Genomic DNA, 15,150 nt, shown 5'->3' with positions numbered 1-15,150 from the left:
AGACCTTATACTTGACCTTAATGAAACATCTCAAAGATGAATGCAGTTAGTGACAGTAGTAGAATATGACTAGTTCCTTACAAACCGATTGGTATTCCTAGAGAAGAAGGAATGTTGTTATTGGTCCCTTGAAGAAACGTTGCAAGACACCAAGGGAAACACTTTACATTTGGTTTTCAACTGTGGGTGTCCTACTGAATCTGTGATTTATGATCTAATTGGGCATTATGTTTCCATCTTTTTGTCTTAAGTATCATACAGCTGAGACCACTTGTACACATTTTTACCCACTGGTTCTTAAGTGAAGGTGGTTTTGCCCCCCCAAGAGAAACTGTAAAATATTATTTTAAAATATATTAATATAAAATAATAGTGCAAATTATAGTCATGCTATCATAGATTCAAAATTCCATATGTAGGCCTTCTCTATAACCTATTTAATGCTATAAACCCTTGTCCAAAGCAGTATTTGCTCATATATACAAAAACTAGCTATTTTGGAGATTTTTGTTGTTAAACTCTATGACCTTATCTTGCCAATGTTTTATTAATGTCCTTCTAAGGTTTCCTTACCTTGTTTTGGGAATGTATAAGCTTATGATTACACTAAAGTTATATCTAATGTCTGTAAGCAATGAACTTGATCTTTTTCATCCAAGTCAACATACCATCTTTCTTTATTAGGAAGAAAATGCTCGGAAAAGAATTCTGTGTCCTTTAGATCCAAAACAGTAAGTATGGGTCAGATAAGGGTTTTTCTATGCTAGAAAGAATAATTGTCACAGGTCTTATTTTAAATAATTTTCTCTTTAAATTTAGCACAGTATATGAAGATCAACTAGCAAAGCATTTGAAAAAATGTAACTCAAGAGAGAAGCCAAAACCTGTAAGTGTTTGATCAGTAAAACTGAAAGGTGAAATATGTGGTATGTAATGTTTATATATACTTAGTTGATTACAAATGTGAATACTTAACAAGACTCTGGCCTCAGAAGGCTTGAATGTGGTAAATGCATTTGAGTGTATATAGGACATCAGACTGTGAATCCACTTATAATCCTAATTCAGATAAAAAAATTTTATGCAATAAGTGTCTTGTTTAGAGAGTAATTTCACAATTTATTCCAAATATTTACTTAGTGCTTACTAAATTTATTTCAATAAAATATGGTCCCAGCCTTCAGGGAGTTTATTTGAGACTGGTAAATTAACTTGTAAATAATTGATCTTAATAAGTTCAATGAAAGAAGTAAGTACATGTCATAAGAGCACATACTTGTATAAAAATTAAAATTATATCCAAGGGGTCAAGAAAAGCTTCCCAGAGGAAGTAACACTTGACCTGTGTCTTGATTTGGCAAAGAAATGGAAGAAGAGTCCTTGTAGGTGAGAACTGTATGCACAAAGACAAACTGGGAAACCACATTGAGACTTTCAAAGAACGCGGACTTTATTCTGAAAGATATGGGGAACCACTGAAAGGTTTTAAGCTGAAGAATGGTGTGGTCAGATTTACCGCTTATAAAACTTTCTCTCAGAGCAGTGTGGGAAGATAGCTTGGAATTAGAAGGACTAGTTAGGGGCTGTTGCTAAAATCCAGGTGGGACATGATAAGAGACTAATGAAAGAGGAAAAGGGTTAGGAATAAATGCAAGAATTATTTAAGTAGCAGAATCAAGAAAACTTGGTGAATAAAAGCTGAGAGTTGGCTATGTTAGTCTGAACGTCAATAGAGTGGTTAGTTTGGAAGTCAAATACATACAAGTCATAGGTAAAGCCTTGGATTTTTAAGTTACCCAGGGTAAGAGATTGGAAGGGTGGGGGAGGAACTTGTTATTCAATAAATATTGAGCCAGACATTGTATCAAGCACCCTGCCTATAAGAACATTACAATCTAGTGGGGAGAGACAAAAAATACAATATTATGTGTTTAAAATTGATTCAATACAGAGTACTATGAAAGAATAAAGGAGAAGAGCTTAACCGTTTTTTGGGAGAAATAGGGAATGAGAGAGATGGGGAAGGACTCACTGACGTGAGGCTTCTCTGAAGGAGTGTCATAGGAGAATCAGCCAAGGGCACCTGGGTCGCTCAGTTGGTTAAGTATCCGACTCTTGATTTCAGCTCAGGTCATGATCTCATGGTTGTGAGATCAAGCCACGAGTCAGGCTCCACACTGGGCATGGAGCCTGCTTAAGATTTTCTCTCTCACTCCTCCCTCTAAAAAGAGGGGGGCAGTGGGAGGAGAATCAACCAGACAAGGAAAAAAAACATATGTAGGCACCTGGAAGTGAGAGAGTTGATAGCTTTATCTGGGACTGGGCATTGCACATGACTGGAGTATAGAATATAAGGGGAGAGCTGAGTGAAGATGAGACAAGAGATAGGCAGGAAATAGAGCATGAGACAGAACTCTAGGTGACACTGACATCGAAGGGTGAGCTGCTCCTACCCTCAGTGGGCTTTTGGCATTTCCAGTGGTATAGTCATGTCCTGTGTATTTCAACGCATCCCTGTATTTAGTATTCCTGGACTCGGAGCAGCAAATGGCAAAGGCACTTGTGAGGAATATGAAGGATCTGAAGTGTAATCTTATTTTCAAGCTAAAAAATTAGACTGGGGGGGCGCCTGGGTAGCGCAGTCGTTAAAGCGTCTGCCTTCGGCTCAGGGCGTGATCCCGGTGTTCCGGGATCGAGTCCCACATCAGGCTCCTCCGCTGGGAGCCTGCTTCTTCCTCTCCCACTCCCCTGCTGTGTTCCCTCTCTCGCTGGCTGTCTCTCTGTCACATAAATAAATAAATCTTTAAAAAAAAAAAAAAAAAAAAAAAAAAAAAAAAAAATTAGACTGGGGGCTCCTGGGTGGCTCAGTCATTAAGCGTCTGCCTTCGGCTCAGGGCGTGATCCTGGCGTTATGGGATTGAACCCTACATCAGGCTCCTCCGCTATGAGCCTGCTTCTTCCTCTCCCACTCCCCCTGCTTGTGTTCCCTCTCTCTCTGGCTGTCTCTCTCTCTGTGTCAAATAAATAAAATCTTTAAAATAAATAAAAAAATTTCTAAAAATTAAAAATTAGACTGCCACAGGTTTGTGGATGCTGGCAGAAGAGACTCCTAAGTCAGAGACGAAGGACTTCATTACTCACTGCTCAGCAAGTAACATGGGCTTCTTGCCTGCATTGATTCCCCTTGTTCCCTGAGGTCCATGGAGTCGTCAGGGCCTAGGTGAATGCTGCACATTTTTGTGCATAGTTTATGTCACAGCCGAAGAACCCCAAGCTTAGGAAATACATTTCTTTTTAAATGAGCAGTAAAGGGGCACCTGGGTGGCTCAGTCAGTTGAGCATCTGACTCTTGGTTTCAGCTCAGGTCATGATCTCATGGGTCATGAGATTGAGCCCCACATTGGGCTCTGTGCTCAGAGGGGAGTCTGCTTGAGGATTCTCTCCCTCTATCCCAGCCCCCACTCACGTGTATGCTCTTTCTCTCTCTCTCCCTCAAATAAATAAATCTTTAAAGAATAATAGGGGCGCCTGGGTGGCTCAGTCAGTTAAGGGTCCAACTCTTAATTTTGGCTGAGGCCATCATGATCTCAGGGTCATGAGATTGAGCCCCACGTCAGGCTCTGTGCTCAGTGCAAAGTCTGCTTAAGATTCTTTCCCCTCCTCCCTCCCCGTCTCCCTCCCCCTCAACTCTTCCCCCCTTGTACATGCATGCTCTTTCTCTCTCTCTCTAAAATAAATAAATAAATAAATAAATAAATAAATAAATAAAATCTTTTAGAATATAATAATAAAATAAAATGGTCAGTAAGGAAACCTGCCTGACCTCTGTTCCATAAGTAGACATTTCTTTATTATACTGTACTGTAAGCAGGCCTGATCTGCTCTAGGAGACACTATTTCTGTCTTCCAAGACTGCTTGGTATACAAATGTCCTTGAAAAGAGAGTGTGGAACAAAGGTTGTCGGTGTGTCTTGCTTGTAACACTTGCAGAAAATTGAGAGACCCGTGGAGAATTGTCTCCAAGTAACCCCTCTCAGTCATTTTGACAATAAAATAGCCCCATACGTTTCCAAATGCGTTCCAATTGAGAACCAGCTTAGGTCAGATGACATAAACTTAACAGGAAGTATTTTTACATTAAGATCTATAGAAGAAAAAAGATGACCACCCCAGATAGCCCCTTAGTAAAAAAGAAAGAATGTTGCCTTTACTTTCAAGTATGCATGGAGATTAGCTAACTTATCTAAGTGCCAGGTTTTAGTTCAGGCAAACAGGTGGAATACGTGTTCTGGGAAAAGTTTGAGAGAAGAGGTGAATTTATTAAAAAGGGAATTACCCCCCTGGGTGGCTCAGTCAGTTCAGCGTCTGTCTTTGGCTCAGGTCATGATCCCAGGGGCCTGGGATCAAGCCCTGCTTCAGGCTTCCTGTTCACTTGGGAGCCCGCTTCTCCCTTTCCCTCTGCCTGCTGCTCCCCCTGCTTGTGTGCTCTTTCTCTCTCTGTCAAATAAATAAATCTTAAAAAAAAAAAGAAGAAATGGAATAGCCCTGCACAGACTCCATTGCATGCCAGGAGACCATGGAAAGGAAGGAGAACAATGGGATGACAGGATGCAGGAAAAAAAATGCAGAATGGCATTTATCTAGTGCATTATGTGTAACGTGAAACTTGGAACCCAGGCAAAGTTTTGTCACTATCCTGGTTTATTTTGTAAAACTGTTCATCATTTTTTAAAAATTCTATACATTGTGGTGCCTGGGTGGCTCAGTCAGTTCAGCCTTTGACTCTTGGTTTTGGCTTAGGTCATGATCTCATGGGTCATGAGATCGAGCCGGGAGTCTGGCTCCATGCTCAGTGGGGAATCTGCTTGAAGATTCTCTCCCTCTGCCGCTTCCCCCACTCACTCTCACTCCCTCGCTCTCTCTAAAATAAATAAATCTTTTTTAAAAATTCTGCATGCCAAATGAAAGTAAATTGGTGATAAGTTTCTCCTGTATAAATAGTTTTCACATTTAAAAATCTAGTCCACAGGGTGCCTGGGTGGCTCAGTCAGCAGCGTCTGCCTTTGGCCCAGGTTGGGGGATCGAGTCCTATGTCAGGCTCCCTGCTCAGAGGGGAGTCTGCTTGTCCCTCTACTTTTGTCCTGCTCGTATTCTCTCTCTCTCTCTCTCTCTCTCAGTCTCTCTCTCAAATAAATAAAATCTTTAAAAAAAAAAAAATCTAGCCCACAGCACAACTTAACCTGGGGCACTCTTGGCAACCATTTTAAACTAAGAGTATGTCAAATTATAATAGTTCTAGCTAATTTTCTATTACAGTTTTTCCAGTCATTCAACAGAACATTGTAATACCTACTGTCTTCACCTATTCCACCTAGTCTCCAGTATCCTTATTATCCATATAAGTAAAGGCAGCAACACACAGTCAGCATGTTACCCTCCTGTATAACAAAAGCCGATTCGTATGCATAAGTCCCAGGAGTAGCTTTTACTTTTAGAACAGGATTTGTAGAAATAGTATTATTTGATTCTTCTATATCTACATGGTCCAGTATGGTAACCACTAGCCATGTGTAACTATTTAATTCGAGCTAATTAAAATGAAATTGAAAATCCAATTCCTCACACTAGCAATATTTCAAAACTAACAGCTGCCATGTTCCAGGGAAGATATGGAATATTTCCATCATTGCAGATAGTTCTGTTGGACAATGCTGATCTAGATACTTAGGTAGAATTTTTCTCTCTGAAGATATACTAGAAAGATTTACTATGTTAATTTAAACAACATACTGTCATAGTACATTTCTATTTTTTATTTTAATCAGCATTTTAAAATAAAAGAAATCAGACCTAAACCATTATAGTATCGTATGTTATCTCTATTTTTGAGTCATGCTGCCTGTCTGATAAACAGCCGTGTGTAGTTGGTACTTTGTTGTTTTTGCTGTAACATCATAAGCAAAACTGACACAGTCCTCAATCTGTGCTATAGACAGGTGAAAACGTTAATACAAATTACTAACAAATTCCTTTAGACTATAAACATTTATTCAGATAACAGCTCACTAGAATGTATGATTCATGAACATAAGAGATTTTTGTCGGTTCTGTTCTCTACTCTGGTTCTGTTCTCTACTTCAGTCCTCAGCACCAAAGCAAATTAAGGACCACATAGGTGCTCAGTAATTACTTAATTCATAAATGGGAGAAAGGGAGGATGGCAGGTACAGAGTATGGGAAGAAGGGAAGGATCAGTTTTTCACCTTAATTTTTTGTGAGCTCTTCACATTAATAACAGTATTGTTGTGGTTTTGTTTTTATTAAGGACTTCTTTATTCAAGATATTAACGCAGGCTTAAAAGATGAAACAGAAATACCTGAACAATTAGTAAGTACTTAATATTTAATTTTAAAAGGTGTCTGTAAGCTATTTCTGTGAATAAGCTGTGTTCCAGTTTTTGTTTAGAATAAATTAATTGTTTTGAATTTAGAATGCATTTTCCTATAGAATTGTTAGTGATGGTTAGTTCCCAGACAAGCTCATGCCCCATTTTTGTATATAGGTTTCAATTTCTTCTCTCTCTGAAGAGCAGTTGGAAAACTTAATTAAGAAATTGCGGAAAGCAAGTGAAGGTAAGTCTGCCTACAGTTCCAAGTTAAAATTTTTAGAATAATTAGACGCCACATGAGTTGATACCAGTGTGGTTTACAAGATGTTACTACCATTGTTCAGAGCCCCACGGTTTCATGTTTGGTTGCTTAAGCTATTGTGCTTATATTTGGCACAGGTTTGAACTCTCCACTTAAAGATCAAATTCTGTCCCATCCAGCATTGCATGATGCCCTTAATGACCCTAAAAATGGTGATTCTGCAACCAAACACCTGAAACAGCAGGTATGTTTAGGCCATAGTAACTATACTAAAATTGGCCTTTTTTCATTTGTCAAAAACTAACATTCTTTCTAAATATAGTTCTTAATGAGATTTTGTTTAGTTTATCGTACAGGGAACAAAATCTTTCCATTTCAAAAAATATGTGTAAACATATATTAAAATCTTTTGGCATGGATATGGTTCTGAGTATTATGTGTTAAAAATTTCAAAGCAAGGGAAAAAATTTAAAGCCAAACAAAAATAATCAATGTGGACATGCTGCCTTTTGTAGAAATTACCTTGCTATTTTCCCATTCAAGCCAAATGTCTTTGCTCTAGTTTATAAAATAATCTTGTGAAGTTTGCAGGCTTCTATTTTAGGTAACATTGAAAAATTGAAGTTACTTGGTCCAAGAAGATGCTTTGTTGAGTTTGGAGCAGGAAAGGGAAAATTATCTCATTGGGTTGATATTGCCTTAAAAGATGCTGAAAAAGTTCACTTCATTCTAGTAGAAAAGGTGACCACGAGATTCAAGGTAAGTGAAATCATGCAGTGTATTAGTAACCAAACTTCATTTGCACTTTTCTTGTTAAAAAAAGAAACAATGATACTCAGAAATATGTCTCAAAGAAAATTATTTTTTTGTGTTGATTTGATATGGCTTTTTATTCCAATTAGATTGATAACTTAAACTGAAGATAAGTTTTTTATAGTCTAAATTTTAAGTCCATTGAGGTGTGCCCTTAAAATTATTTGCAGAGACAAGAAAATATGTAGAAAGGGCCAAGCTCAAGCTAGGAGTTAAAAGTCTTGGGTTCTAACCTACCTGTGCCACCTACTAACTATTCATTCAGTAAATATTTCTTGAGCATACCATTAGGCACCATGACAGACATTGGGTAGATAAAGTCAAGACAAGGTCCCTGTGCTCTATTACTGATATTTAGAAAGGAGAGACAGACGAATTAATGATTATAGAAAAGTATCAAAGTATGAAAAAATCTGCACAGAGCACAGTACAGTTTCAAAAGAGGGAGTGACATGTTTTATTGCAGGGAAGGGATGCAAATGGCTACATAGAAAAGGTGATGCCTGAGTTCTATCTTGAAAGGAGAATTGGTGTTTCCTAGATAGAGGGTTTGAGGAACAGTGTAACCAAATACGTAAGACAACAAGGAAACGTGGAAACACTTCTGTGTGATGGGAATGCATGGTCCCAAGTGGAGTTCAGTGGTGATGAGATGGGAGACGATGGCTAGACTCTGGAAGGTGTCCTGGTTTATGCCAAGGGAAGGAGTTCGACTTTATCCTGCTACATGCTGGGGATTCAGTGGAACAAGATGTAGTTCTTGTCTTTGAGAAGCTTACACCTAGTGGGGCAGACTTGCGAGTATTTTGGTGTGGTATGCTAAGTCTCTTATGATAATGGTAAGTACCAGAGGCCTTAGGAGCATGAAGACAGAACACTAGCCTCAGTGTAGTGTGGGTCAGGGAAGGTTTCCTGGAGGAAGTGACAGCTGAGAGGCGATTGAAAGAATATGTAAGAGTTGGTGAAGAAAATAAAAAGGTTCTTTTAAAGTTCATCCTAGCAGTACCATAAAAGCTATATCAGAAGAGTCTAAAACTTGAAGTAGGGAAATTAATAACAAGATAATTATTGTCCAGTAATCCAAGTAGGAAATGGGCCAGAGCTGAGGCTGTTGCAGTGGAATGGAGAGGAGGGAAAGAATATGAGAAATGCTAAGATTTTGGAAGCAAGGAGACCTGGTGATTTATTAGTCACTAAGAATGAGAGAGGAGTTATTTCAGGTGACACTTTATGGCTTTAAGTGATTGGTGGTGCCTTTTATCTGAGGTAGGGAATATAAAAGAAGGAAGAGAAAAAATAGGTTTGGGGAGAGAGATGATGGGTTCAGTTTTGAATGATTTTGCCATTGAAGTGGAGCTTTCTAGTTCACAGCTAGATATGTGTCTGGTGCTCATTAAAAATATCTGGGCCACAGTGTTGATTTGTAAGTCATAGGCACATGGACATAGACCAGAATGGTGGTTGTGATCTTCCAGAGAGAGTAAGAAGAATGAGCCAAAAATAGCGTATTAGCAGCTAACAAAGGCAAAGGAGCGGGCAAGTAATCTTACGTTAGTCACTTAACATCTGTGAACCTTAGCTCCTTCATCAGTGAATTGGGGAGTTTTAGAGTTAAAGGTAATAATTATACATAATAATTTATAACATTTTCAAGCCTTTTAAAAATGTATGATACTGTTATTTTGGAATTTTCACCAAAGAATATACAATCTTAAATTTTTAAATTAGTGATCTGTTTTTTAAATATTAAAAAATAAGATGGGAAATTATTTCCTCTGAATTTTGAAAACAGAATTTTTTAATTTCATAAAGCTTTTTTTAAACATAAAAAGCTATTGTTATGACAATGTTCTGTTTGTGCAGGTAGATGGCAAACACAGAAGGAAGAATTCAGTATTTGAGAGACTTCAAATTGATATTCAACACTTGTGTTTGAGTAAGTTGCATAACTTTCAGTTGCCCTACCATAAATCATAGAAGTTTCAGATTCTGTGGGTTGCTTAGAAATCCAGTCATGCAGAACAGTGCTTCAGGGAAAACAAACTAAAATTAATGCATTGTTAATATAGAATGTTGTATCTAACATTTGGATAAATGTAAATTGAATTAGGGTTAGAACTTTTTAAAATGAGGTTTCAGTATCAATTAGAAGCGAAGCGTCATAGTAGGAAAGAGTTTAAGAGTTTTGATAATATGTCCCTACGTTATTTCTTTGTCCTTTTTAATTATGAGTCTGTTCAGGAGCACCTGAGTGGCTCAGTCAGTTGAGCGTCCATCTCTTGATTTCAGCTCAGGTCATGATCTCAGGGTTGTGAGATCAAGCCCTGCTTCAGGATCCATGCCTGCTTAAGATCTCTCTCTCCCTCTCCCTCTGCCCCCCTCCCCCCCCCACCGGAAAGGCTAGTGCCTTCTGCCTACAATTAACATGACTTTACCTAAACTGTTAAAGAATCTCCATGGAAGTCATATTTCATACACATACACCCCCTTTAATCATTCTCTTTGTGCCTTTTCTGTACCTTTTTATAGTTTTTCATATTAATACAAACATATCCTAGTAACCTCTTCCATCCACTAATTAATACAGCTTTGTGAAGCAACCCAGCATTTATATATAAATCACTGTATTTAAAGCTATTAACCGAATATATTGAAAATCCTAGACAAGTTTTTATGCTATGTGTTGAATTCTTATTAAGCATACTGAAAAGTAGCCTACCATATTTATTAAGTAGTTTCTAGATCACTCTTCTTCTGTGCCCACCATGTGCCCCCATTCCATATTTTTAAACCAAAATAAGAGAGAAAGATAAGAAGAAAGGAGCAAATATCTACAATCTAGTTCAATACTGCCCTTTCAAAATTTGCATTAACTGGGAAATCTTTTTCCTGCTAAGCAGTGACCTACCTAAAAATATAGCCACTAGTGAAAATGTGAATTATAATCTCCTGACTTCCATACTTCAGTTTTTTCTTACTATTTAAAATAAAAGACTTATTTAATGACATACCAAGAGTGAGTGAAGGTAGTTTTGAAATGAGAAGGTGACATTTATTTAAAGGACTTCTCTTCCTTTCTGAGTGACAGGGTTGGAATTGACTCATCATTTTCGGGGAAGAGAAAGAATAGGAAGTATCATTTGCATGAGTTCACTGCAGACATCCCCACCCCCTTTCTTTTTTTTTTTTTTTTTTTTTTTTTGTATTTTTGTTTTTCTGTTTTGGGCTTTTGTTAAAGTTATGTATGTGTGGTTAAGAGTAAAATAGTTCTGCACGTTCTCAGGTTGTTTTAAAAGCAGCACCAGCCACTTCCTCCCTGCCACAGCTCTCTCTTCAGAACCAACCACGTTTACCTCTTATAGGTGAATTTTTATACTTATCTGAAGTATCTAACAACTGGCTTTTGTTTCGCTGCCCCCCGTTTTTTCCCCAAGCATTATCTATTGGTTTTTCCCAATGGAAGATGAAGATTTCCTACCCCTGCCCCGCCTCAAGTGCAAACACTTCCCATTCCTCATCTTTCTAATATGTATTAAATGATTAAATCATTTTTTAAATCGCTGGACCGTGTAGTAAATTACTTTATCCTGTATAATTTTTTATTGTTTGCTAAATTGATAATTTATAATTTATTTACTTGGTCTTCGAAAAATGTATTTGTTGTAATACATTCACCAAGTATTGTTAGTTTCCATCTTCCTGAAAAATTCTCCCCTGTATGCTTCAGACATGTTCCGATCAAGACTGGATGTTCCTGTTCCTGGGGCACAATGATCCACATTAAAACTCTCTTAAGTCTCAACCCGGGGATTTCCTTCACTCTCATGGGTGGGAATTTCTTTCTCCACATCTTTTCCCACATCTTTCTCTGTTAGTTTACTCTGTTCGGGCAGAGTACTTAGTCCTGTAGCTTCCTGCGAAACACTGCATTAGAGATAAATTTGAGACCTTGCATTGTCCGGAAACATCTTTTATTTTATACTTGGCTTGGCTGGGTATTTGTATTTCTAAGTTGAAAATCATTTTCCTTTAGAATTTCGAAAGTTCTGTTCCCACTAGTATTATTTAAAAGTTCAGTGCTGTTCTGAATCTTGGTCCCTTGTATTTGATCTGCTTTTTTCTTGAAATGTATAGGGCCTTCTTTGTCCTTAGTGTTGAAAATTTTCACAATGATATGCCCTCATATGGTTATATTTTTATCTATTTTGCCTCTTTCGTTTATAGCAGTGGTTTTCAGTGGAGGCCACTTTTTCCCCCAGGGCCCATTGGCAATGTCTGAGACATTTTAGGTTGTCATAGCAGTGGGCATGCTGCTGGCATCTAATGGCTACACCCAGAGATCATGCTAGACCAGAGGCCTGCTAAATACCCTATACGGTATAGGAGAGCTCCCCACGACAAAATTATTGGGGCCAAAAAGTCAGTAATGCCAAGGATGAGAAATCCTGATTTAGAGAGTCTGGTGTTCTCAGCTTTCTGGGAAATTGCCTTGCATTCTTTCATTCATAACTTTCTCTGCTCGACTTTTTCTTTTCTCCCTTTATGGAGGAATTCTTATGATTTAGTTATTAGACCTACTGGGTTGGTTTTCTACTTCTCTTGACTTCTCTGTGTTGTCTTTTGGTCTTTTTTCTATACTTTCTAAAATTTCTCCAACTTTCTTAATTTCTTCTCTCATAGTTTTTCTCTGAATTTACCTTTATTGTTGTATCTTGTTCTTTTTTATAATTACAGTATCTTTCTGAGGATATTAATAATGGTTTTTTTAGAATTATTCTCCCTTGGGGCGCCTGGGTGGCACAGCGGTTAAGCGTCTGCCTTCGGCTCAGGGCGTGATCCTGGCGTTATGGGATCGAGCCCCACATCAGGCTCCTCTGCTATGAGCCTGCTTCTTCCTCTCCCACTCCCCCTGCTTGTGTTCCCTCTCTCACTGGCTGTCTCTATGTCTGTCAAATAAATAAATAAAATCTTAAAAAAAAAAAAAAGAATTATTCTCCCTTTATAATCTGGTTTCACCAATTTGTTCTTTTCCATTATTTTTAGTCTCTTGACTTAGAGGCTGTCCTCAAACGTCGGGTGCTCCTTGATGGTGTGTTCTTAGGGTTGTGGGACTCAGAGCTCTGAGTCCTCAGGTGGAGTTGTTGACTCTGAGCTCCACTTCGGGGTGATCTGCCTAAGGTATGATCTTTCCTCTTGGGCAAGTCAGATTCCACAGAGAAACTCTTCTGATCGCCTACCTAGAGGGTAAAGGTCTGATTACCAACATCTTGGGACACCGTGGGGAACACAAGCTAGGGAAATTAGTATGCACACTCACTGACTCCTGCTATTTTACCATACTTCAACTTTCAACCTCCTGTTGTGCCTCAATCCACTGTCCTCCTGTTCTACTTGCTCCAGAGAATTAGTCTACAGTTTTCCACCACATGGGAAAGAAGTAGTCACCAAGGAGCTACAAGGTGGGGATCTGACTACTTAAACAGACTTTCCACCAACACTCTTCTATTGTAGCTACTCAGCTCTACTGCCAAGGTGCCTGATGCCCCCAATTCTTGAGCCTTTTGAAGATTTGTGGAATAAATTTGGTTGAGTCACAGCCTTTCCCACTTTTGTTTCCTTTTGTCCTCTTTCAGATCTTGTGAGTTTACACCTTTTTAAAAATCCTTTTATGGAACATAATAAATAGTAGGGAGATCGGTAGGAGAAGAAAGGGAAGAATGAAGGGGGGGTAAACAGAAGGGGGAATGAACCATGAGAGACTATGGACTCTGGGAAACAAACTGAGGGCTTCAGAGGGGAGGGGGTGGGGGATTGGGATAGACCGGTGATGGGAATTAAGGAGGGCACGTATTGCATGGTGCACTGGGTGTTATACGCAAATAATGAATCATGGAACGTTACATCAAAAACTAAGGATGTACTGTATGGTGACTAACATAACATAATAAAAAATTATGTTAAAAAATCCCTTTATCCTCATTTTGGTGGAGTTTTAGGAGAGAGTAAACTAGATATTTGCATTTAATCTACCATCATTTCCCAGAAGTTCCTCTGCCCTATTTTCCAAGCCCAAAGAAATAGGAGAGAGGAAATGAGGTAATTTTCAAGCATAAAGCAGAAGGGCTTTCTTAGACATCCTTTCCCTTCACCCTAATTGATGGTAAGTTTCTTGAACTACCTTAATTTAAACTTCTATATTCCCTGACACAGGCAAACTATTCCACTTGGTACCATTTCTCCTAGCATATAATATGCTAACATTTGAAAGCAGCAAAAGAAAAGTTGAAATATTTACTAAGTATTTCCATTGGACTGTTCACTGTGCTAGATGATGTAGCTGGATTTGTAGGCGGAAGCATACTTTTCATTTCAGAATCTTATAAGGAAAATAAATAGGGGAGGGGGGAATGGAGGCCATAACTGTGATATAGTACATCTTACTGAATTACCTTGTGGACTTTTTTTTTTTTTTTTTGTAGTTTCTCAGGACTCTTATGAATATTTTCTTTTTTTCAAAATAGTGTGGAAAGCTAAGACAATATGCTTATTTTTGAACATCAAGATACAGTAAACACTACAGTTTAATTATAATACTGAATATAGTATTTTATAATGTTATTAATAGATGTTTATCATATGTATTATTTGTTCAAAAGACGTCTTCTAGTAGGGAAAACTTGGAGTTCTTTTATCAATGAGTTAATAATATTTAGCAGAATAAGGCTTAAACAGGGGAAAGTCCTGAGTCAGTATAGAAGAAATAACATGGGAAAGAAAGGGGGAAAAAAGAAGAAAGAAACTTTAAGTCTGGCTGGTCAGCAGCCCTCTGTGTTGCTTATCAGGTCACTACATCTGTGAGTCTCTTATTCCTCAGCTATAAAGTGAGAAGTTTTTGTTTGAGTCTCTTTCAGCCCTTAAATTCAAAGATTTAAATTAGTTCTATCTTTTGGGAGGCCTTGCTAATGTTTTGTCTCACGAGAGCTAACTCGGTTCTCATTTCCTTTTATTTCAGGTAAGATTCCTCTGCTAAGCAAAGAAAAACTACCTGTGGTAGGAATTGGGAAGCATCTGTGTGGTGTGGCAACAGGTACGTAAACATACTAATAATGTCTAGATGAACACACCAAGTTTTAGCTTCACATGGTCCCAGTCATTGAAATAGTCTCTTTAGTAGTTTATATCATCTGTGCTTACAACTGATTAATCTTCATAGTAGCACTGCCGCTGGGTTATATCAGATAGAGTTTTCTTATTTATCTGCTTATTTTGGCCATTTTGCAGGACGAATTAAGAGTGTCTTGTGTAAATACTGAGTCATAAGAGACTTAAAGCTTTTGGGGTTATATATCAACCAAAAAGGAAACAATTCATTTATGGAAACTCTGTGATTCTACCCCAGAAGCTACTGATTTTTTCAAGAAGTTGCTTGGGAAGGACTCTGAAACCTCTCCCACTAGAAGATGATTATGTACCAGGATTCTGGGGAACATGAAAAAAGAAATGTTAGATAAAATCTAAAATGTCTTATCTTAGCACATCCATCCGTCAGGTGTAGCATGGTGAGGTAGAAAGAGCATGGGCTTTTCAGCTATGTTATGTAACCTCAGCAAATTACTTACCCTTTCTGAGCTTTGGTTATCTCATCTATAAAACAGATAACATAATTTACCAGGTTACATGTAAGTG

The 15,150-nt window shown here is 38.1% G+C and overlaps 1 protein-coding gene across 6 annotated transcripts in view; it reads left to right on the top strand.

Moving 5' to 3' along the window:
• The window catches only part of TRMT13 (tRNA methyltransferase 13 homolog), a 28,728-nt gene that overhangs the window by 2,241 nt on the left and 11,337 nt on the right, over positions 1-15,150 (top strand). For all 6 annotated transcript variants that reach the window (XM_044383611.3, XM_026497536.4, XM_026497538.4 and 3 more), the window contains 8 exons: positions 685-731; positions 820-886; positions 6,326-6,388; positions 6,564-6,633; positions 6,789-6,895; positions 7,243-7,410; positions 9,328-9,400; positions 14,477-14,551. In XM_044383611.3, coding sequence (XP_044239546.1) covers positions 685-731; positions 820-886; positions 6,326-6,388; positions 6,564-6,633; positions 6,789-6,895; positions 7,243-7,410; positions 9,328-9,400; positions 14,477-14,551 — 670 coding nt within the window. The remainder of the gene's footprint in view (positions 1-684; positions 732-819; positions 887-6,325; positions 6,389-6,563; positions 6,634-6,788; positions 6,896-7,242; positions 7,411-9,327; positions 9,401-14,476; positions 14,552-15,150) is intronic.

This window comes from Ursus arctos, unplaced genomic scaffold, assembly GCF_023065955.2.
Source record: "Ursus arctos isolate Adak ecotype North America unplaced genomic scaffold, UrsArc2.0 scaffold_12, whole genome shotgun sequence".
Taxonomy (NCBI): Eukaryota; Metazoa; Chordata; class Mammalia; order Carnivora; family Ursidae; genus Ursus; species Ursus arctos.
This window is presented reverse-complemented; position numbering and strand designations above follow the sequence as displayed.